Genomic DNA, 22284 nt, shown 5'->3' with positions numbered 1-22284 from the left:
ACTCCCATATTACTTACATTTTATTTAGCAGATTATTTTAAACCTTGGGGTGAGGAAGACATTTCAAAGCAAGATAGGAAACCTGAAACCATAAACCAAAAAAAGACATACTTGACATCACACAAATTAAAAGAAAATTGTTTCTGAATGGCAAAAGGTACCATAAGCAGAGACTAATGTAAAACAAAGTATAAAGTCAAGCAAGGAGAAAATATTTGCCACCTTGACATACAAGGTGCACCTACAAATCAATGGGAGAAAATAAGCAACTTAATAAAAAATGAGCAATGGATTTGAACAGGCAATATTTATTATTTATTTATTTAAAAAGATGACTGGTAAGGGGATCTTAACCCTTGACTTGGTGTTGTCAGCACCACGCTCAGCCAGCGAGCTAACCAGCCATCCCTATATAGGATCCGAACCCGCGGCCTTGGTGTTATCAGCACCACACTCTCCCGAGTGAGCCACGGGCTGGCCCTGACCAGGCAATTTTTAAAAGAGGAAATTTAAATAATCAATAATAAACATGAAGGGGTAAGCAGATGTGTAAGTTAAAACAATCAAATACTTTTCTATCCAGTATATTGATCAAAATTGTAAACATCAATGATATTCACAGCTGGCAAAGAGGCAGGTAAATGGGATGTCTTGCTGGGGTAAGAGTAAATGACTAGAATGTTTTTGGAATATAATTTTACAATTTTCACTGAAATTTAGAACACACAAACCCATTTTTGGAAAACTACCCCACAAAAATAAAAATACCAGTACGTAGAGTTACATATATAAAGATATTTCAGTATTGCTTGCAGTGGTGAAAAGCTAGAAACAACCTGAATATTACTAATAGGTGAATGATTAAATCAGAATACACTATACTATGGGATTTTATTCAGCCATTAAAACAATAAAGTGAAATCTATATTTGTTGGCCTGGACAGATGCCCATACTGTTCTTTTAAGTGAAAAAAGTAACACGTGAAATAGTGGGTAAGAGCCTACTTTTGTTAAAACAAATGCCAAAAAAAAAAAAAAAAAAATCCCCGTATCAAGTAGATGTTTGTAGGAACAGAGAAGGGTTTGGAGATGATGGCAAGTAGAAGATATTTTTCTTTTTCATAATCTTTGAATTAACTTGCTAAACAATATTCTATTAGTCCCTTTCTGTTGCTTTTAACAAAATACACGGATGGAACTGGGTACTTTGTAAGAAAATGAAATTTATTGCTTACAGTTTCTGAGGCTGGGATGTCCAAAGTCCAGGAAACACATCCGGTGAGGGTCTTGGTGGTGACTTCAGTGATGTGGGGTATCACATTGTGAAATGGCAGAGCAGAAAGAGCAGAGAGACTCTCCCCTCTCTTCTTTTAAAGCCCTCAGAACCACGACCCTGGTCGCCATTTTTAATCCATTCGCTATGGCATGGTCCTACAATCTAATCACCTCTTCAAGGCTCCACCTTTCAATTACCATAATAGGATTTCCCACCCTCTTAACAGTCACAGTGGGGGCTAAGTTTCTAATACATAAAACTTGAAGGACACAGTTCAAGCTTCAGTGAGTTTTTGGGGGACAATTCAATCCACTGCATTCTTTCCCTGGTCCCCCAAAACTCATGTCCTTTTCACATGCAAATACATTCATTTCATCCCTAGAGTCTTAACTTGTTTCAACTCAAAAGTCCAAAGTTCAAAGTCCCACATGTGAATCAATACAAGTTATCTACTTCCAAGATACAATGGTGAGACAAACAAAGGGTACATATTCCCATTCAAAAAGGGAAAAATAGGCCCCTCCAAAAGGGGTAACAGGTCCTAAGCAAGTCTGAAACCCAGCAGGGCAGGTGTTAAATCTCAAAACTGGCAAATCATGTACCTTGACTCCATGTTCAATGTCCTCTGCACGCTGGTGTGGGAGTTGGGTCCCCAAGTCCTCGGGCAGCTCCACTCTTATGGCTTTGCTGGGCTCAGGCCACATTTTGGCTCTACCAGGCTGGTGTTCCACTCTGGTAGCTCCACAAGTCTGGAGTCTCCATTGCAGCAGTCCTGCTCTTGCAGTTTTACTGGGCATGGCACTGATGGGGTTTCTCTGCTGCAACTCCAACGCCACATTTCCACTCGGCATTGCTCTAGTGAAGACTCTATGCAGTGAATCTACCCCCACAACAGGTCTCTTCCTGGGTCCCCAGGCTTTTCCATGTATCCTTTGAAATTGAGGTGGAGGCTTCCAAGCCTTCACAGCTCTGGCATTCTGTGAGCTTGCAAACTAAACATCGTGTGGATGCTTTCAAGGCTTCTGGCTTGTATCTTTCAAAGCTGTGGGTTCAGCCACACTTGGATCCAATTTAGCCATAGCTGGAGCAGTCACAGCAGCTGGGTGGGGTGCTGGTGCTGGGAGCAGCTTCCCAAGGTGGCCCTCAGCAGTAAGCCCATGGAGGGCACTTCAGGCCTGCTCCCTGAGACTATTCTGTCTCCCTAGGCCTTTGGGCCTGAAATGGAAGGACTGGTTCCAGAGGCTTCTGCAATGTCTTCAGGGCCTTTTCTCCTTCTCTTGATAATCCCTTTCTTTTGTAGTAATCTTCTTAGTACCACTCAATTTTTCTTCTGAAAATGCTCTCTGCTTCTCTACTACATGGCCAGACTGCAAATTTTCCAAATCATTACACTCTGCTTCTCTTTTAAATTCTGGCTTTATGTTATGACTTTGCTGCCATAACTCAGAGTAGGCTGTTATGAGCAGCCATGAAGCTTCCTTAATACTCTGCTGCTTAGAGATTTCTTCCCCCAAATACTCTGGTTCACAATTCTTAAGTTCCAACTTCCACAAAGTCCTAGGGCACGGACAGAATGCAGTCAAATTCCTTGCCAGTTCATAGCAAGGTTGATCTCTGCCTCAGTTTCCAATAAGTCCCTTCTCATTTACATCTGAGACCTCTTTAGAGTGGTATTTACAGTCCATATTTCCATAAACATTCTGGTCACCACTATTTAACCAGTCTCTAAAATTTTCCCTGGTTTTCTTGTCTTCTAAACTTTCACCAGCATCTAGGCTTTTTCTAGCCTGCTCCTCCAAATTCCTCCAGCCTCTCCTCAACACCCAGTTTGAAAGCCGCTTCCACATTTTCAAGTATTTGTTATAAGCAACATCCCACCTTCTCTGGTACCAATTTTCTGTATTAGTCCATTTCTGTTGCTTATAATAAAACACATGGAACTGGGTAATTTAGAAAGAAAATGAAATTTACTGCTTACAGTTTCTGAGGCTGGGATGTCCAAAGTCCAGGGAACACATCTGGTGAGGGTCTTGGTGGTGACTTCAGTGACAACAGGGTATCACATTGTGAAATGGTGGAGCAGAGAGAGAGACAGACCCTCCTCTCCTTTTAAAGCCCTCAGAACCATGCCCCTGACCATCATTTTTAATCCATTCACTACTGCACGGTCCTACAATCCAATCCCCTCTTCAAGGCTCCACCTTTCAATTATCATACTAGAATTTTCCACCCTCTTAATAGTCACGGTGGGGGCCCACTTTCTAATACATAAAACTTGGGGGACACAATTCAAGCTTCAGTGAGTTTTGGGTGGACATAATTCAATCCACTTCCTATATTATGTATCCTTATGTAATAGAAAATTAACAAAATTTAAAGGAGGAAGAAGAGGAACCCGTCTCAGAAACATCAATACATTTCACTTGATTGCTCTGTGAACTGAAAAGTTCATGGCTTGTGTCTAGTGACCCCTTCCTCTTCCTATAGGGCAGGGGAAAGAAAGTGGGGTGGGCTGGGATGGGGGAAGAGAAGTTGGGAGCCGCAGGTGCCAAGGGCTGAGAGAGAGCCTGAGAGAGTGAGTGAGCCAGTGCCAAGATCAGCTCTGTGGCAGCGAGAGGGACGGGGGGCAGGAAGAGGATGCTGGCTCTGGGGTCTTCAGAGGCAGGTCCCAGGAGGAGAGAGTAGTAGTTCTAACAGCCCCCAAGACCAGGGCTGTCCAGCAGACTCCTGACCCAGAGGAGCCTCCCAACCCTAACAAAAACCCCTCCACAGGCCTTTCCAACATCCTGGAGGGGGTGGGCGTTTTATTCATCTGTTTGTTCATCTAATAAGCATCTGTTCCATGCCTCTCCATGCTAAGGAATCGGCCTGTTCAGGACAGACATGGCCCTGCCTGCGAGGAGTCTCCAGTGTGGTGGGGAGACCACCCCTCAGTGCTGGTCATTTCTGTCTCCACCCGTACTCAATTTGGGCTGAAGACGGTGCTGGGAGGACTGTGCTTACTAGAGAGGCTCTCACGGGACCACAACTACAGCCCTGAGCCCAGCCAGCTGTCTGGCACCAGGGCACCACAATGGTGGGGCTGCGGTGGGGAGGGGAAGCTGGAAAAACACTTAACAGGATCTCCAGTCAGCAGTGGACTGGACAGACCTGGTGACACCCCTGAGCCTGACTCTCAGGGCTGCCCGCTAAGGGCCATCTTCTGTCAGGAGCCTGCCAGCTATGAAGAGGCCAGCCTGAGAAGGAATGGGGACCGAGGCAGCAGGCCTGGCAGCTGGGGGACTTCCCAGAGGCAGGCATGGCCAAGCCCTCTCAGAGGCTGTCATGGACTTCACCATGGGGCCATGTGGACCACCATGAAGCCAAAGAAAGGCTAGCATGGGTTGGCCCCCAGAGGGCCCCTCCCCCTGTCCCCAGGCTTAGGACCACAGCTGTAAGGACAGTTCCAGTTGGCCAGGGCTGCCATCTGGTCTCCCCTCATGTATCCAGTAGCCACCCCATGTACCCCTGTGAGTATATGGCCAGATTTGGGACCAAACTCTATCAGAATGCACACAACCTGGCTTCCACGCAGGCTAATCAGAGAGGACAACCACAGGAATGGACCCGGAGGCAGGGCAGGAACCTGTCTATGGTTCTGCAAGGCCCTCCCTGCAAACCCTGGCATATTGGCTTCCTTGGGATGGAAGCTCTCAGCTCTTCCTCCTGCCTGCCAGGCAGCACCTCCCTCACCTCCTCCACCCAGCTCCTCCTCCTTCCACCCCATGATTGTGGTGTCCCAAGTTCAGTCCTGCCCATCCCACTGCACCCCACACATCCTGGTGCCACCCTCTCTGTGTGGGTGCAGATGCCTCCTGAGCCATCACCACCACCCTGGCTGTCAGCCCTACCATCCTGCTGCCGTGTGCTGCACGTGTCAGGCCACCAGATAACTCCAGGACTGCGACATGCCTGGCTCAGAGCAGCTAGAGGGAGTTTGCAACTCTGTGCCTCAGAAGGACAGCAGCATACGAGGGAGCTCCGTGGTGCCTGGCCTGGCCTCAGTGCACACTCAGCTAGCAAATGGTGCTTATTCCAAGTGTGTGGGGCCACGGGCCTCCTCGCCCACCTAATTAAAAGGCCATCTGTGTCTACACGGCTGAGGAGGTGGCGGGACCCTGCCCTTCTCAGGGTGTACGTGTATGCACACTGTGCTGATTTGGAGCAGACAGGGTGGTGAGGTCCCTCAGGGTGAGGGCTTAGGCCACAGCGGCTCACACAGGCCTAGAAAGATAGTCAGATGTCAGGTCACAATCCAAAGATGTTTGAAAACCCCTTAGAAGCAGCTGCGAGGTCCACTCTCTTGGGTGCACCTCCCGCAGATGAGCCATCACCGGGATGACCTCCCTCACCCCTCTGGCTGCTGTCTCATTTAGGACCCTCCAACCCTGAGATGTGGGCTGAAATGTGGGCACTTTGGAACAGAAGGAACCAGACCCCAGAGGGCAAGAGCCTGCCTTTGGATCCCAGCTTGGCCACACACCCGCTAATTAAGTCCCTCCTATTCTCTGAGCCTCAGGCTACCTGTCTGTAAAATGGGGCTATGAAATCCCTGCTCTGTCCACCTCCTAAGCCTGTTGTGAGACCAGAAACTTTGAAGAGCAGTAAGTGTTAAAGCATCATGCGAACTGTGGAGCGCTGTCTTCAACACCAGGTACTGTCATAATTCCCACATGCGGGGAGCTCCCCTTCTGATGGTGGCCACCTGGGACACGCCCACCTCAGTGAGGCCACCACCAACACCAAGGGTGCTAGGCACAGAGTCACCTTGCTCATTAGGACCAGGGAAGCCCAGAGTCCTCCCTCCCTTACTAAGACACAAGACAAGTGCTTGGAAGGGATGGCACAGGCCTTCTGGGAAAGACACATTTTTATACTTTTATACTTATACCTCAATTAATATCACATTTCTGCAAAGATCCACAGGGCTGCTCACAGCATCCCTGCCCCCAAATGAGTGCTTGCTTGTGAAACTGCCCCCAGTGGGCTCTCCTGCTGTGTTTCTGCACAGAGTGAGCAATCTCCATGCTGGGGGTCTGAGCTGCCCACTCGGGTACAGGTGGAAGCTGAGGGCGTGGAGAGGGACGAGGCACACAAGGGTGTGGTGGTACAGCCTCGTGCCCATGTGCCGCCTGGCCGGCCGATGGCCTGAATGACAGAGGTTATCCTGTGAGAGGGCAAAGGGACTTACCTCTCCCTCGAGCCCATGTGTAGATGCGGCTGGTCTCAGTGCTTCTGGGCTCTCGTTCTGCAGGCTCCATGGGCAAAGGTCGGTAGTGGGGGTCATCAGCCCGGCCAGGGGTCTTCAGGGGCAAGATATACTTGGGGAGCCCCTTGTAGAACCAGGCCCCCGACCTCTTCCAGACCTGGGCAGAGGGAGACATGTGCTTAGATGCAGGATGCAGAACAGCTCCCCTGTATTGTGCACCCATGCAGGCCCACCTCTCCTCTCGTCCCTTGTCCCATCCTTCCTTCCTGTTCAATGATGGGGTACAGGAGAGCAGAGAGCTAAGAGCGGAGTGCAAATGGCAATTCTGGCTCTGCCCTCCTGGGCCAGTGGGCCAGGACGGTCACTTACCTTCCCAGGACTCAGCACAGCTGCGGGCTGAGTTCCATGAACTCTCCACACCCACTTTAAAGACAACCCCATGTTGTCCTGTTTCTCTCTTGCAGAGCGGGGATCTCAGTGGGGTAACACATGTGAAGCCCTTGGTACAGGCCTGGCACGTGGGAAGTGCTTATGAAAACTGGCCACTGTTACTGTCTCTATCCGCCACGACTCTCAGAATCCTAGAGATCACCTAGGCAAACCCCTGCCTGTTTCCAATCCTTTCCAGCCCCTGCTGGAAAATCTCTAGTGATGGGAGGAAGCCCATGAGCCGCATAGCACTGTTGACTTCTGGATCGAATATCTGCAGGTACCTCACCCACCACCCACCAGTCACCGAGCTCTCCTGAGTGCCATGCCCAGACACCCAGCTTCTCAAGGAGAACATCCGTGTTTCTCAAGCTCCCTCCCATCTAGCCACCCCCTCTCGCTCAGAAGGGCTCAGAAGTGGCTACAAAGCTCCAGGCTGGGTCTGGCTTCCCCAGGGCACAGTCACCAGCTTCCCTTTCCTCCTTCCTGCCTCGGTTCTCTCTTCCTTAGGTCCTGGGCCTCCCAGATCCCCTCTCGACCCCACACAGCCCCAGGAACTCACTCGGGACCCAAGCAGGTACAAAGCATCCCTTCATCACTTCCACTTGGGGAAGGTCCAGGTTGGGAAGCAGTGAGAGGAGATCACCCTAAAGCTAGTGAGATGGGCACTCCTGAAGGCTGGGCAGACCCCCAGGAAGCTGAGGATGCCCACCCTCACCCTGAACAGGGCTGACAGGGCAAAAGATGCTCTGAGTCTGGGACATGCAGCCCCTTAGGCTCTGAGGAGTCCCTCTGTGCTCCTATTATCCCCAGCATGGTCACTCAGGCTCCCCCCCTCCTGCTCTCCTCTGGAAACAAGGCAGAATCCATAGCAGCTTCCATACACTTGCTATGTGGCTTTCAGTGAGTTACTTAACCTCTCTGAGCCTGAGCTTCCTCACTGGAGAAACATAGTGACAATGCTTGTCCAACAGGGCTGCTGAGAAAGTTGGAAAGTGCTCAGCACAGAGCATGGCACCCAGCAGGTGCTCAATAGATGCCCCGTGCCTTCTCCTGCCCATCCCTTCCCCTTGAGACTCCCAGCAGAGCAACAAGAGGCTGGAGGGAGAGCCAGGTGGGGCCACAGCGTGGTGCTTGGAAGCTCTTCTTTGAGTGCTTCTTGGATGAGACAATCTCTGCAGCAGGCACAGAAAGGACCTGAATCTCAGAGAGCCACAGATTAAAATTCAGAGCAGCAACTGAAACAAGGTCCCTTAACTCCTACTGCCTACTTCAAAAAACACCAAGTGCTCCATGATCTCTTTTCTGATGAAGGAAATACATTCAGGGTATTTAGTAAGGAGGGGAGGAGTGTGTGAAGGAATGATGTCACCTTTTCAGAGCACAGCGAGCCTTGGAGGCTCTGAGCACACATTCTGAGTTCGAATCCTGGATCTGTTACCCAGCAGCTGTGTGATTTGGACACATCGACCTCTCTGATATTCAGTTTCCTCGCCAGTAGGTGCTTGTCTCACAGGGCAGCCATGAGCATCAGACCCGCAAATGATGGTAAAGCCCCAGGGCCCAGTGACAGGCACGGAGCAGCCACTCGCCACTGTCAGCCTCCTCCTCCCATCTGACAAACGTGAACAGCTTTATAACCCGTGGACCAAATCCTCTACTTGACAGGAAGAGAGTTTCCCTCTCTCCAAACTTCCTCTGTACCACATTAATACTGTAGGATATTAACAGGAGCCAGGCCAAAAAAAAGAGTTCCCTGATCACATACCTTGGAGAAGTACTCAGTTAGACCAAGCTCTGTTACTGAGGGACTTCTCAGAGCCTTTAATATACTTATGTGCACAAGGTTCTCCAACAGGGTGAAAGGACATATGGCACTTAGAATCTGCCTGGAAAGTTTTCCTAGAGAAACTCAATCCCACTAATGGGTTTCCTTAAACTCAGCACTTAACTGTACAGCACATACTGTCTGCTCGAGTGACATGCATCTATTTTTCCAAGTAGACAGTGGTCACCTGTTTATGCTCAGTGCCAGGCACGAATCTACCAAGTTCCAGACTATGTCCCTGGCACGAATCACTCATCCCTGCCTCCCAGAAACCCTGTGTGGAAGGGCCTGCTTTTATGTGGTTACTGAATAAGACAGAACCCATGTGGTGGGATGAATGCTTCGTGGAACCCCCTTTGGAAACCCTTTCTGCTCCTCTGGGAGCCCTCTTATAACATATATTTAATGATTTGAATTGGTGATGCGTGCATATTGTCTAAAATCCACAAAAGTACAAAAGTGAAAAGTCCCTTAGGCCATTCCCAGAGGCACCTGGTGACAATTGCTCTTTGAGGAACCTTTGTTGTCATCCGCACTTCCCAGGTGGGAAAACTGAGGACCCACCAAGTGCAGCACCCTGCTCAAAGCCAGCACCCTGTTCTGTTGGCCTTTACTCCACATGAGAGGCCCCAGAGTCTCACCCCAACAGTTTACAGATGCAAAGCAGCTGTGCACTAAATTGCTGAGTGGTGAATAAATCCTCTGCAGGTCAGACATCATCATGGACTCTAAGTGTCCTACAGACACCCAGAGGGGAAGAAAGTGCTGGACAGGGAGGGAAACATAAACAGCAGCCACCAAGGCCACCCTGTCCCTAGAGAGCTGCTGTGTGGCTCGTGAGAACAGATGCTCAAGTCCTAGAGGCCACAGCAAGGTGACTGGGGTAATGAAGTGCCAACAAGGGGCTCCCTGGGCCTCCTGTAGCTAAGCAAAGGCTGAATATCCGAATATCCATCAGTACCAGCTTTGCCTGCCCTACCCTATCCCCCAACAGGGGCTGGGCCTCGGGGGCCACATGAAGACCTTGAGAGTCCTCTGTGCACAGTGGGGCTTGTTGGGCTTAGGACCCTGCCACACTGCTGCCCTCACCCCTGCCATGGAAACTGCTTTGTCATCTTTTCCCGCCTGAGAAATACATGCATAGCATGCAAAATTAGGACAATAACAAAAAAGTAAAATGAAGAAACTAAAAGTCACTCATAATTGTACCACACAGAGACAGCCCTGCTTAACACAGTGGTGTGAGTTTTCTCACACACTTTCCTGGGCATATACACAACTTTGTGTGTGTGTGTTTTTTAAAGAATAGGATAATGTAGATGCAGGCTGTTTTTCCCCACCTAACTATATATCACAGCAATCGTTCCATGGTAATAAGTTAATAATGGTCTCCACCATCATTTTTTAATGGCTCCATAGTTTGGATTTATTAAACTAAATTAACGCAGCCCCTACTGATGGACATTTAAATTGTTTCCAATTTCTCACTCTTATGAGCAGTACGTAGCCATCATCTCTGTACACACATCATCAGACAGCTGTCAGTTATCACCTTAGGAAAGACTCCAAGGAGTGGAACTGCTGGGCCACGGGATGTATACACATTTAGTTGATGATGTACATTGTCAGATTGCCCCCCAGGAAGAAAAATCACATCCCCAGTGTGGCCCGTGAGGGTCTTCAGGGAGGGGACCTCATATTGCCTCCCCAAGGGAATCCAGGGTCTTGTGTGTGGATCCCGCTTGGGAGCAGTTCCCATGGGTTGGTGGGCTTTGGGGAGAGGCATTTGTCAGGTCCTGAGGTCACCACAGGTGCCACAGGAGGGACAACAGAGTACCTCCTGCCAAAGCTATGACACGTCTTCAGGGATGGGAGAACACATCCCACCTCATGCCTGCCAGCCAAGGCTCTGTGTGAAGGGGAGAGGACAGAGCAATGCTGAGGGTGACTCAGCTATGTGACTGACACTTCACTGTTGTGTGGTGACAAGAGACTAAGAAACACTACAGAGCTGCACTTGAGGCTTCTACAGGCTGGGAACATCGCTCGATGGGTCCTCATCCCACAGCCTCTGTACTTTTCCTTTGCAGCACTAGACCACAGTACCAGCTCACAAGTGCACATGGTCCTTTAAAAAAAAAATTAAAAAATTTTTCATTGTGTTAAAATATACACGACATAAAATGTACCATCATAACCATTTTTAAGTGTCCAGTTCAGTAGTGTTAAGTACACTCACACTGTCGTGCAGCCAGTCTCCAGAACGCTCTTCATCTTGCAAAACTGAAACTCTGTACCCATTAAACTACCCATTATCCCTTCTCCCAATGCCCCCCAAACCACATTCTACTTTCTGTCTCTATGAGTTTGACTACTCTAGATACCTCACATAAGTGAAACTATACAGCACTGTCCTTTTGTGACTGGCTTGTTTCACTTAGCATAATGTCTTCAAGGTTCACCCATGTTGTAGCATGTGTCAGAATTTTCTTTTTGAGGCTGAAAAATATTCTATTGTATACACATACCACATTCTGTCTATCCATTCATCCATTGATGGACACTTAGGTTGTTGCTTCCACCTTTTGGCTGGTCCTTTCATTTTTATCTGTCTCCCCCACCAGGTTCCCACGTAGAAGGAATTTTCCAAACTACTGACTGTGTTTTATGCACATCTACATGGGTGTACCTCCCATGCTGGGTGACGCACCCGCATGCTCTGGTCCATCCAGGAGGGAGGGTCATGGCCATTTTGCTCCTAGCACATGCCTGACACATAGTAGGTGCTAAATAAATGCTGGTTGAATGACTGAATTGGCAACCATAGGTAGTTTGCTGTAATTCCCAACCCACAGTCTGTCGCATTCCTGAGGAAGTGGACTGGGGATTTCACCCAAGTTCTTGGAATCAATCAAAGACAGCAAGCCCCAGCAAACTTCCCTGTGTGAGCCCTGGGTGCAAGGCAGCACGTGCTCCCAGCCCCTCCTCCCCAGCTGCCCCAACTCCCCTGGCATATCACGGACCCCAGGCCAGCCTCAGCCTTGCCTCCTATTGCAACAGTCCCTCTCTACCCCCACCTCCACTTAGAAAGGCTCTGATTAGTAAAGTCCTTTTGGAAGACAGGACAAAGAGCACAAGAGCTAAAGTATTGGGTTGCACTGCATGAAACTGTTGGTATTCAACCTTTTGGGAGGATATTCAGCCATTTTTGACCTATTAAAAAACCTTGTCAATCTCATACAATTCATCCCAGTATTTATGTTCAGCAGTGTCAATGACCACATGGGCCTGACAGGCTGTGTGTCTCCGGGGGGCTCAGTGGGAAGGCCCTTGGCTGATCCAATGGAGCACTTATTCCCTGTGAGTCCATTGTTATGGTGCCCCTGGTCTGATTCTTTCCTGTTGTCACTGTAGTCCAGGTGGAAGGTCTCCTGGCTCCCTGAGCGCCCAGAATGGTCGGTGACCCCAGACCAGTGCGAGGAGTAGCAGTTCTCGAGCACCTGCATCAGGGGACCAGAGCACCCAGGTGCATCACCCAGCACAGGGAGTGCACCATGTAGATGTGCATAAAAAGCACTCTCAGGAGTTTGGAAAATGCCTTCCACGTGGGAGAGCAGGCCTGGTGAGGTGAGGACTGCAGGATCGCAGGATCGCAGCTGGGCTGAGTTCTGAGTAGCAGCCGCACCAGGCCCCTCCCCACCCCACCCCCACCAATCCATGCACATCTGAGATCTCTGCCTCGATGCCCATCCCTACTCTACAAAACGCACAGCAGTAGCTTTTAATCATGTGACTTCTGCTCTGTGCATCCAGACTGTCACCCGCTGCTGGCATCAACACCTGGCCCCCTCCCCAAAAACAGTGGCAGGAAAAGCCTTCCGTGGGAATTAACCCTCATTCCACCCCAGGTCAGGCCTGCAGATTGGAAAACATTCATTTTCTGGAGAAGCCGAGCGATTCTGCAAAGCCTCACTTTGCTCCCCACGTGTGGTTGGCTGTGATAAGGCCAGCAAAGCAGCCAGCCTTGAAAATGCCATTTAATGAGAAAAGACCCACACGGCCGCCATGGCGCTTGCAGGGGGCGTCCGACAGCACTAAGTGCTGCCTGGTACTGCTGCTTTGTGCTCTACTTCAGGCTTTTCATTAAGATTTCAGCTCACAGCCAACCTGACTGCAGATACTGATGGATATTAGCCAAGCTGTTCCCAGGGAATTTTAATTACAACGATAACAATTGCTAATCACTGGTATTTCCTAAGTGGCTCTGGCTGGAGAAGTGGTAATTGCTGGGCCCTGTTGGAAAAAAGAAAGACCTAGTAGAACAGGCACTGGAGAGGATGGGAGAGGGGGAGGCTGAAGACCCCCACCTCTGTCCGTTGCTCCGCCCCACCCTGTGTTACCTCTACTCCCTGTCTCCCATGTAACTCAGAGACTGCATCTGGGCGTGAACTCAGGCAAGTGTCTTCACCAGCTTCACCAGTCCACCCTCTCCACCCCTTACCCCATGGGTCACAGCAGGGGGACAGTCTGTAGCCCTTGCACATGCTATTCCTTCCGCCTGCAGTGAGCCTCCATCAGCAGCCATGCTTCCCCTGGATGCCTTCCATGCTACCACGTGCAGAATCAGGACCCCTCTGCTGAACTCCCGGAGGCCGAGTGGTACTGCTGGCACAGAACGTCACCCCTGGGCTGGACTTCAGACTTGTCCATCTTCCTGACTATGAAGCAGTGAGCTTCTCCAGGGCAGGCTGTGCTGGAGCTATTCCTGTATCCCCAGGACTTGGCAAGGAGCCTGCAATGTTGCTGGCTGAGTGTATAAACCAACAAAGAAGGCAAAGCAAAGAAACCGTCTCCAGGGGACAGAATGTGGGACCCTGTTTTCGGGGAGACCCTGTCCTGTCTGCCTAACAAGCTCCAGGCTAACTCAGCTTTGAAAAGGCACGGGAAATGGCCTGTTACAATACTGGCCAGCCACCAAAAAAACCAAAACCAAACCCAAAACAGAGCTGTCCTCTCATTTACACTATGGTAACTTTAAGGATCTCTTAAAGGGTCAACCCACCCTGGCAGAGGACAGCCAGCACACCACTTCCTACCCCATTATGTGAAAACACACACACACACAATACCGGCCTTCCAGGAACTCTAACAGGCAAGCTAAACTCCACAGCATGACCAACAAGACTCCCATAACCCTGCCTCCCTACCCAGCCTCATCTCTCCCTTCCCCCCCAGCCCCCCCAATCAGCCAGACACACAGCTCCACTCATTCCCCTGAACACATTACGCTCTCTCTTGCCTCCAGCCCTTTGTAGATGCTGTTTCTTCTCCCTTCCCCAGACTAGCTCTTATCCAGCCTTTGGGAAATCACTTTTATCCAGAAGTGTCCACAGACAGAATCTTGCAAGTCTCCCACTGCAGCATGCACACCCTGGGTTATGACTGCTTGTTTACATGTCTGTTTCCTGTAATATCAAAAGCTCTATGACAGCAGACACCACACAGGGCAGCCAGCACATGTAGCACACAGCAGACACCCTGCAAATATGCCAGCTGACTACGGAACACATGTCCACACTTCAAGGCTTTAAGAAACTCGGGTTACTTAAGAAAAGAGCAGGCTCTCAGAGGGTGCTATGGACTGAATTGTGTCCCTCCAATCCATATGTTTAAGCTCTAACTTACAACGTGATAGTATATAGAGATGGGGTCTTTGGGAGGTAATTATGTCTAGATGAGGTCCTGAGGGTGGGGTCCTCATGAAGGGATGAGTCCTGAAACTGTCTAAAACTAGCTGAAACTGGTTTTATTTCCCCATCTCAAGTTGTTTTACATGTGACTTGCATGGTACAAACTGAGCATGTGTAGAGAGAAAAACCTCGCCCTCCAGGTGACCTTGGGTACAAATGGAACCTGAAAATCCTCCACCAAAGGACTGGATTCAGGACCAACCAATCAGCCCTTGTCTTTGTCATATGGCCTGACTCAGGCCCAACCAATGAGCCTTTGCCTAGTCATGTGGTATGAACAGGAGCCAAACAATCCCTAGTCCCTGATCCTTACTGATCCTTTAAAAAACCTGTCCAGACCCTGGTTGAAGGAGACAGATTTGAGAGCACTGCCTCCTATCTCCTTGTCAGTTCACCTTGCAATAAAGCCTTTTCTTTTCTCAAAAACTGGTGCCATGGTATTGGCTTCTGTGCACATCAGGCAGCAAGCCCGTGCTCGGTAACAATGCCCTTATACGAAGAGACATCGGGAGAGCTTGCTGCCTTCTCTCTCTTTCTCTGCTATGTGCGGACACAGCAAGAATGTGGCCATCTACAAGCCAGGAATAAGGCCCTCACTGGGAAACTGAATCAGCCAGTGCCTTGACCTTGGATTTCCCAGTCTCCAGAACTGTGAGAAATAAATTCTTGTTACTTAAGCCATTCAGTCTATGGTATTTTATTATGGTAGCTCAAGCTGACTAATACAGAGGGAGAAGCTGCCTAGGGGACTGTAGTAGATTAAACATGGCCCCAAATTATATTCCTCTCCTCCCATCAAGAGATAGAGTCTATTTCTCTACCCCTTTAATCTTGTTTAGCCTTTTGACTTACTTTGACCAATAGAATGTATTGGAAGTAACATGTGACTTCTGACCAGACCTCAAGAAGCCCTGTAGCTTCCTTTCTCACCTCTTAGGACACTGCCACCATCATGTGACAGAGCCTATTCCAGAGCACTGGAGGATGAGAGGCCCCATGAAGGAGAACTGAGACACTCCAGCCACCAGCCAGCACCAACTGCAGACAAGTGAGCGAGCCTTCTGGGACCTTCACCCCAGTCGAGCCATCTGATGACCATAGCCACATAATGACCTCAGAAGAGATCAGCAAAAGAATGGCCCTGCTAAGCCCAGGCCAAATTGCTGAATCGGGAGCAAGTAAGCGATTGTTGCTTTAAGCCAGTTAAGCCTCTGCACGTCTGGCAGAATATCCATCCTTTGTTTTGCCACTTCTAGGAAAAGAAACAATCTAACATGTTGTTAATTAATTGAGTAAAGTAGGAAAGTTAAATTCAGGGATTTGAAAAAGGTAGGCTCATTCATCAAATAAGAACATGCTATGAAAAAGAAACGACTGGAGAATAAGAAAAGGTTCCTAGAAATGAAAAATACAAAAATGCAAAAGAGAGGCTGGAAGATAAAAGTGAGGAAATTTGGAATGTAGAGTAAAGAAACAGAAAAATGTGAAAGAAACGATATGAGACAAAGATGCTTGATTTGAAGGGTTGAATTCCTAATAAGAGGCTCCCAGAGAGAGCAATAGAAAAAAATTCCTAGAGCTGAAGGAAGACATGAGTCTTTATACGAAAGGTTTTATTAAATATAAGGCAGGAAAAATGAAAAATAAAAGAGCAATAGACACATACTTATAAAATCACTTAGTTAACAATATAAAGAAAAGGTCCTAGAAGCTTCCAGAAAGAAAAAAATAGTTCTCCTACAAAGAATCTGGAATCAGAATGGCATCAGGCTTATCTCTGGCAACACAGATGCTAAAAGACTCTGCATCTAGAATTCTATCAGCCAAAGTATCAATCCAGTGTGAGGGCAGGATAGAGGCATTTTTAAATTTGCAAGGACACTAAGTTTCCTTTGCACATATCCCTTTTCACAAAGTTACTTAAGGACGGGTTCCAGCAAAACACAGGTGGAAAAGAAGAAAGAGGAAGACCAAGAATCCTGCTAACAGTGTCTCCAACTCAAGAGGTCAGCAAAGACAAGTCCCATGAAGATGGGGTTCAGTAACTGTTCCAGGCTCAGGCCAGAAAGGGGTCTGGAAGTGATTCTCACAGGAAGAGAGAAGTCTCCACACAACAGAAGGTAAAATCGAGAAACCGCATAAAAGAGGACATAAAGTTTCATTATTCTTTTGTCAGTAAGAAAAAAGGTCAACTAAAAACTCCAGGAAAAATGAAAAGTTACACGAGAAGGTCATAGTCTGAATGTTAAATTAAAATGTAACAGTTTCAAAGAAATTATTTAATAGAGTTAAAAAAGGAATCTGTTTGATCGTGATAGTAAGAACATTTTCCTTTGGGTGGGTGGTCCAGGGGTTAAGGTAGTTGCCATAACGTGATCCTCACATATCATTGGACCCCGAGGTGTTTAATGCTTGCAAAATAATTTTAAAAATTTAAATCCCTAATAATTATGGAGTACTTTCTATGTGCCAGGCACCATTCTCAGGATTTAACCTTTAATAACTTATTTAACTCTCACAAAAATCCTATGAGGTGGGTGCTATTATCGTCTCTACTCGACAGATAGGGAAACAGGCAGAGAGAACAGGTGACACAGACAGGGAGGGACTGAACAAAAACCAAGCCCAGGTGGTCCAGCGCCAGAGCCCGCCCTCTTAGCTTTCTTACAAACTCATTAGACAGTTTTACCTATTAAATGCTATTTGCTGATTTTTAACTTTTAGAACTCACCTAGAAACAAAGTGTTCTGTGTTTTCTTAGATTCTTTATTTGTCTATTTGGCATCCATTAATCACAGGACCAAACTAATGGCCAAAATTAGTTCACACCTCCCCTGCGACCCAGCTTCACAGGTGTGCCAAAATCACATTACACATCCTCCAACTAATCCTGAGTCCATACCCACAACCATCTCCTTCACGTAACTCTCACATACCAAGCCAACGTTTTCCCTGCCCTAAATCAATCTAGGGCCGGGTACCAGACAACTTGCGACACTTCCTATGCCCTAAAGCCTGCTGGGATTATTCAAACTAGCCAATCCCAAACTGTTTGCCCCACCCTGCCTCACCCATCCTGTAGAGACCTGGATAACAGCTGTGGCCCAGGCTTTCCCCTCGCTCCTGCTCCTGCCTCCTGACCAGCTCTGGAGCTTCTGCACGTGGCCCTGCCTGGCATGTGAGCTCCCTTCTCTCAGGAACTGAGAGAGGTAAACTCCTCTTTCAAAGGCATTAGCTTCTTTGTGTCATCACTCAGTCACCTTTACAGATTAAGACCCTGGCACAAATCAGAAAACATGAAAGAATTAATTATGGCTAAAGAGCAAAATCTAAATATACAATTCTAGCAATCTACTAGCAAAGGAGGGAGGTGAGCATGTGGGAAGGGGCAGGGGCATCCATACCCACGACTCATGCAGAGGGAGTTGAGGGATGAATGCCAAGCTGATGCAAGAAGACAGAGGAAAATATTATATGAAGCTGCAAATTTAATTGAAGAGCTAAAAATAATAATAAAACAGTCAAAAATTAGGAGAGGAAAGAGGAAGCAGAGTAGCCCCAACTAGCTAGATCTTCACCTTTCATAGCATGGAGTCAGCAGAGAGTATCTCAAGTAGAAACATCAAGAAAGGCCTGGCAGGAACCAGCAAACAAGCAGTTTGTGGGTGATGGGCTGGGTAAGGGGGGGAGCCGGGCAGGTGGCTGCCATTCTCTGCCATAAGCTCTTGGGAACATTTGATTTTTTAAAAGCCACATGCATGTATTACTTTGATTAAAATTAAAATAGAACAGATTGGTAATTGGATGTTGATATTATCAAATCCTTGGGCTGCATGGCAGGTCGCACGTAGGAAGTTGGAACAGTCTATGGCTGGTATATTGAATCTGGATGTGGCTTAAGGAAGGAACACTGGTAGCTCAGGAAAGGAAAGAAAAGCAGCAATTAAATTTTTCTGTACTGAAGCAAGATAGGAAAAGACTTAGTGAAGTCATGGTTTGTTTGAAAACATCAGCATGAATTTATAACACTGACATCTCTTTTTCTTTCTTTCTTTTTTTTTTTTTTTAGTGGCTGGCCAGTACTGGGATAGAACCCTGAGCTTTGGTGTCAACGGCACCACGCTCTAACTAACTGAGCTAACTGGCCAGCCCGACACTGACATTTCTGTCCCTGAAGAAAGCCAAGCTCCCCTTGGCATGTCACTGCACTCATGTAGCCAGCAGGAGTCAGAATTTTGGCAGTGGCCCCCTGGACAGTTTTTCAAAGGGAACCAGGGCTTTGCTGGTAAGGGCAGGCAAAGCAGCAACCCCATGGGAAACAGGAAGGGCCTGGGGCATCGTGCAGTTCGTCTCTGAGACTGGAGGGAGTGGCCTCTGACCAAGTTTCCAGGGTGACACACTGAGTAGGAAAAGCCACAATTACAGCCAAGTGCGACAAGCTGGATCTACAAGAGCCAGGGGCCCACATTGATATTAAAAAGGCATGTTGACATGAGATGTGCTAATGTAACACACATATTTGTTCTATCATTGTTCTCTGCCATAAATGCTATCTGTCACTCAAACCAGACTGGAACCATCCCACCCAAAGTTCTGGCTCACAGCTGGACTTTGTAGTGCCCTACAAGTCTTCAGACCTGTTCCAGTTGGATGGACGCTCTGAATTCACATGGCGCATGCGACTACAGCAGGGTGGGTTTTGACTGTGTGTGTCTGTACAGCGTGGGAAGTGAGGGGTACATGAAGCGGGCCTGTTGGGTATGTCTGTAACCGCAGAGCGCCGGTGCAGGGGAGGGGTTGGCACCTGCTCTTCTAAGTGCCTTGGATGGCACCTCCTCCGGCCTTGGTAATCCAGGGAATGGCTGTGATTCTTATACCTTTTAGTACTGTGGATGGAATCAGCAAAAGTAAAACACAGAGATATATCCATCCTTCCTAAAAAAAAAGCTAAAGGCATAGTTCAGTTGACCAATAGATTAATTAAAATAAAAAGTTCAAGAATGGGGTAGTCATGGTACCAGAAAATACACAGTGGTCAATGAAATAAAGACAGAATTCGGTCTCAATAACTAATGTAAATATATAAAAATGTGAAAGAAATTATGCCTAAAAAGTAGATAGAAAAGAGTCAGTTAACAAGAACAATCCGCTCCAAAATTCCAGCTTGTCTCAGTGAAAACCGAGAAGTGTCTGGAAATAAAAACACTGGGCTCTCACGGTGAGAGGGAGTTGGTAGATATCTTTTCTGTTGTAATCTAAGTGATTAGACAAATATTGCCTTGAATATTCAAAAAGTTATGTGCGTAAATACATATTTGTCTATTTATCTAAAACCACCAGCAGAATTAAAACTAAGAAAAATGACTGTTATCCTGAAACACTTGATTTTCTGGCAGTGTTTCCCTCCCTCCTCCTCTCCTTCCTTCCTTTTTTTTTTTAAAGATGACCAGTAAGGGGATCTTAACCCTTGACTTGGTGTTGTCAGCACCACACTCTCCCAAGTGAGTGAAACAGCCATCCCTATATAGGGATCCGAACCCACGGCCTTGGTGCTATCAGCACCGCACTCTCCCGAGTGAGCCACGGGCCGGTCCACTTTCTTCCTTTGAGTAGGAATTGCTTGCTTCCCCTACAGCTAGAAGATGACCCTTACAAACAACTTCCGAAGAGGGAATTAGTGGATATCCATTCATTCTAACAACATTAATTAAGCACCTCCTGTGTTAAGACTGAGCTAGGGAAACAAAAACCAGATGTTCTTGCAGACGGGCGGCCCATGGCATAAATCCACCCAGGGCTGTTTTTCTCCACCACGTGGGCGTGTGTTCTTGCTCTGCCTTGGACAGCCACTCTGTTCCGGGACGCTCTTGCTTATCTCCACCCCGCCAGGGTGAGCCTCTGCTTGCTGAGGACATTCACTTTGAGCATAAAGCACAGTCCACGAAAGGGTTCAGAGAAGCGCCCAGGCAGCTGCACAAAGCTGCTTCCCTCCTGGTCCAGGCATCCATCCTGTTCTAACCTCTCCTAACGCGCTAACTCCTAATCGAACTGTTCGCTGAAGGCTGAGTGAGCTCTTCCCAGGAGTATTTGCAATTTGCATTTTGAAGGCAACACTTTAAAACCTAGGGGTGTGTGTGTTAGCGAATCAGGGAGAAAACCTCAGCCATTGTTCTGTCCACCCTCCTCCTGGGTAGGAGTGCACAAATTTCATTCTGCCTGGAAAGGCTCCTGCCTTTGGGGGGTTGTTGGTGGATAGCTGGCTCCCTTCTGGGCTCCCCAACCTCCTGAGGAGATGATCTGGAAATTAAGCCCCAGCTCAGACAGAGCAGGCACTTGCCTGTTCTTCCAAAGCCCTGAGGGCAGGAAAGCTCCTGGCTCAGCCCAGTGGAGCATGAGCTTTCTCCAGGGCCTGAGCGAATTTCCTCTTCATTTCAAGTGGGTTTTTGAGCAACCAGGTCAGTCGGGGAGGCAGGCAATTGCCAGCACAGTGGAAAGGAAAAAAATGCAGTGAGAAAAAAATATTCTGAGGGTGCGATCTGTTTTTTTGACAGATAATTTAAGCACCTTGGCTAGATTATTTCAGAACCAGAGGAAATGCTGTGGCTTCCATTAACCCCTGGTGAGGGGCTCGCTCTTGCGAGGCTTCTGCATAATTACGTGTGAGGAGCGCTTGCCAGCTTCAGAGGGAGGTGGCACCCAATGCTGTCTCTCGATGGCTGCGGGGCTGCGCGCCCCTGGATCAAGGAAAGCTCCTGGGGCGGGCGGGCTGGCCAGCTTCAACTCTGGCCTCAGCCCCTCCTTATAGCCCACCCTTGGGGACTGTGCCCCATGGGTGTCCCCCCACCCCCTGGCCCTTGCATACAAGCCACTACAGAATAGTGACCCCCATCTTCTCTGGTCCCCTTGTCCAGAATAGTCCTGCAAGCCCAACAAATCCACAGCAGCTAACGATGCCTGCAGCTACTATTCTTGTGTTGTCCACATTTTATACATGCCCCCTCCCCCTTACTTTTCATTTGCATGCAGCACGAAATCCTTTTGAATCCCGATATTTATCTATCTTCCCTGTTCCAACACAGCTTTGAGAGAGGGCAAAGCTGTTTCGGTGGTATCTGATGGGAAGCCAAGCTCTGTTCCCAGATGGAGTGGGCTGCACACCGGAAATGAATAGGGGCTGGAAGCAGAAAATTGGACAGGCCAATTATCCCGAGCCAGGTCTTTTCAGAGGACCTTCATGATTTTGATTCAATTCCCAGAACAACAAATATGCCTCTGTTTAAACACAGTCTCTGAAATATGTCCCAAAGCCAAATGGGAAATCATTTCTGGGCTGACCCCTAACTGGCAGGGTTCACAGGTGGTGGTGCCGTATGGGGGTCTTTGATTTGGAGAAGCTTCCCCAATTATGTATCTGATTATTGCTTCATTTCTAAGCAGTCTTGTTCTTTCTTGGGAAAAACCTATAATTCTGAGATTCCATTGCCTTCTCTGTCTTCCAGATTCATCACTTTCTCCCTGACCTTATTCTGTTCTTTGATTTTTTTCCCCTGCACTTTGGGAGATCTTACAGGTTTTTCTCCATATCACTAATTCAAGCTTATTATTGTTATTTTGCCTGATTTTAGTGATCTCCTGTAATCTTTTGGGTGTATGCCTGTGAAGTCTAGCATACCTATGAAAGTGTATTTCATACAGTACATTTCAAATAATCATATTCAAAATAAACACCTGTGAACTCATCAAGGAATCGAAT

General features: G+C 48.0%; 1 protein-coding gene across 1 annotated transcript in view; it reads right to left on the bottom strand.

The window, feature by feature from the left end:
* The window catches only part of RPH3AL (rabphilin 3A like (without C2 domains)), a 93409-nt gene that overhangs the window by 20602 nt on the left and 50523 nt on the right, over nucleotides 1–22284 (bottom strand). Inside the window, 1 exon segment of the mRNA XM_063111355.1 lies at nucleotides 6507–6681. Coding sequence (XP_062967425.1) covers nucleotides 6507–6681 — 175 coding nt within the window.

Source organism: Cynocephalus volans, chromosome 10 (assembly GCF_027409185.1).
Source record: "Cynocephalus volans isolate mCynVol1 chromosome 10, mCynVol1.pri, whole genome shotgun sequence".
Lineage (NCBI taxonomy): Eukaryota > Metazoa > Chordata > Mammalia > Dermoptera > Cynocephalidae > Cynocephalus > Cynocephalus volans.
The sequence above is the reverse complement of the archived record's forward strand: the minus strand, read 5'-3'. Positions and strand labels throughout refer to the sequence as shown.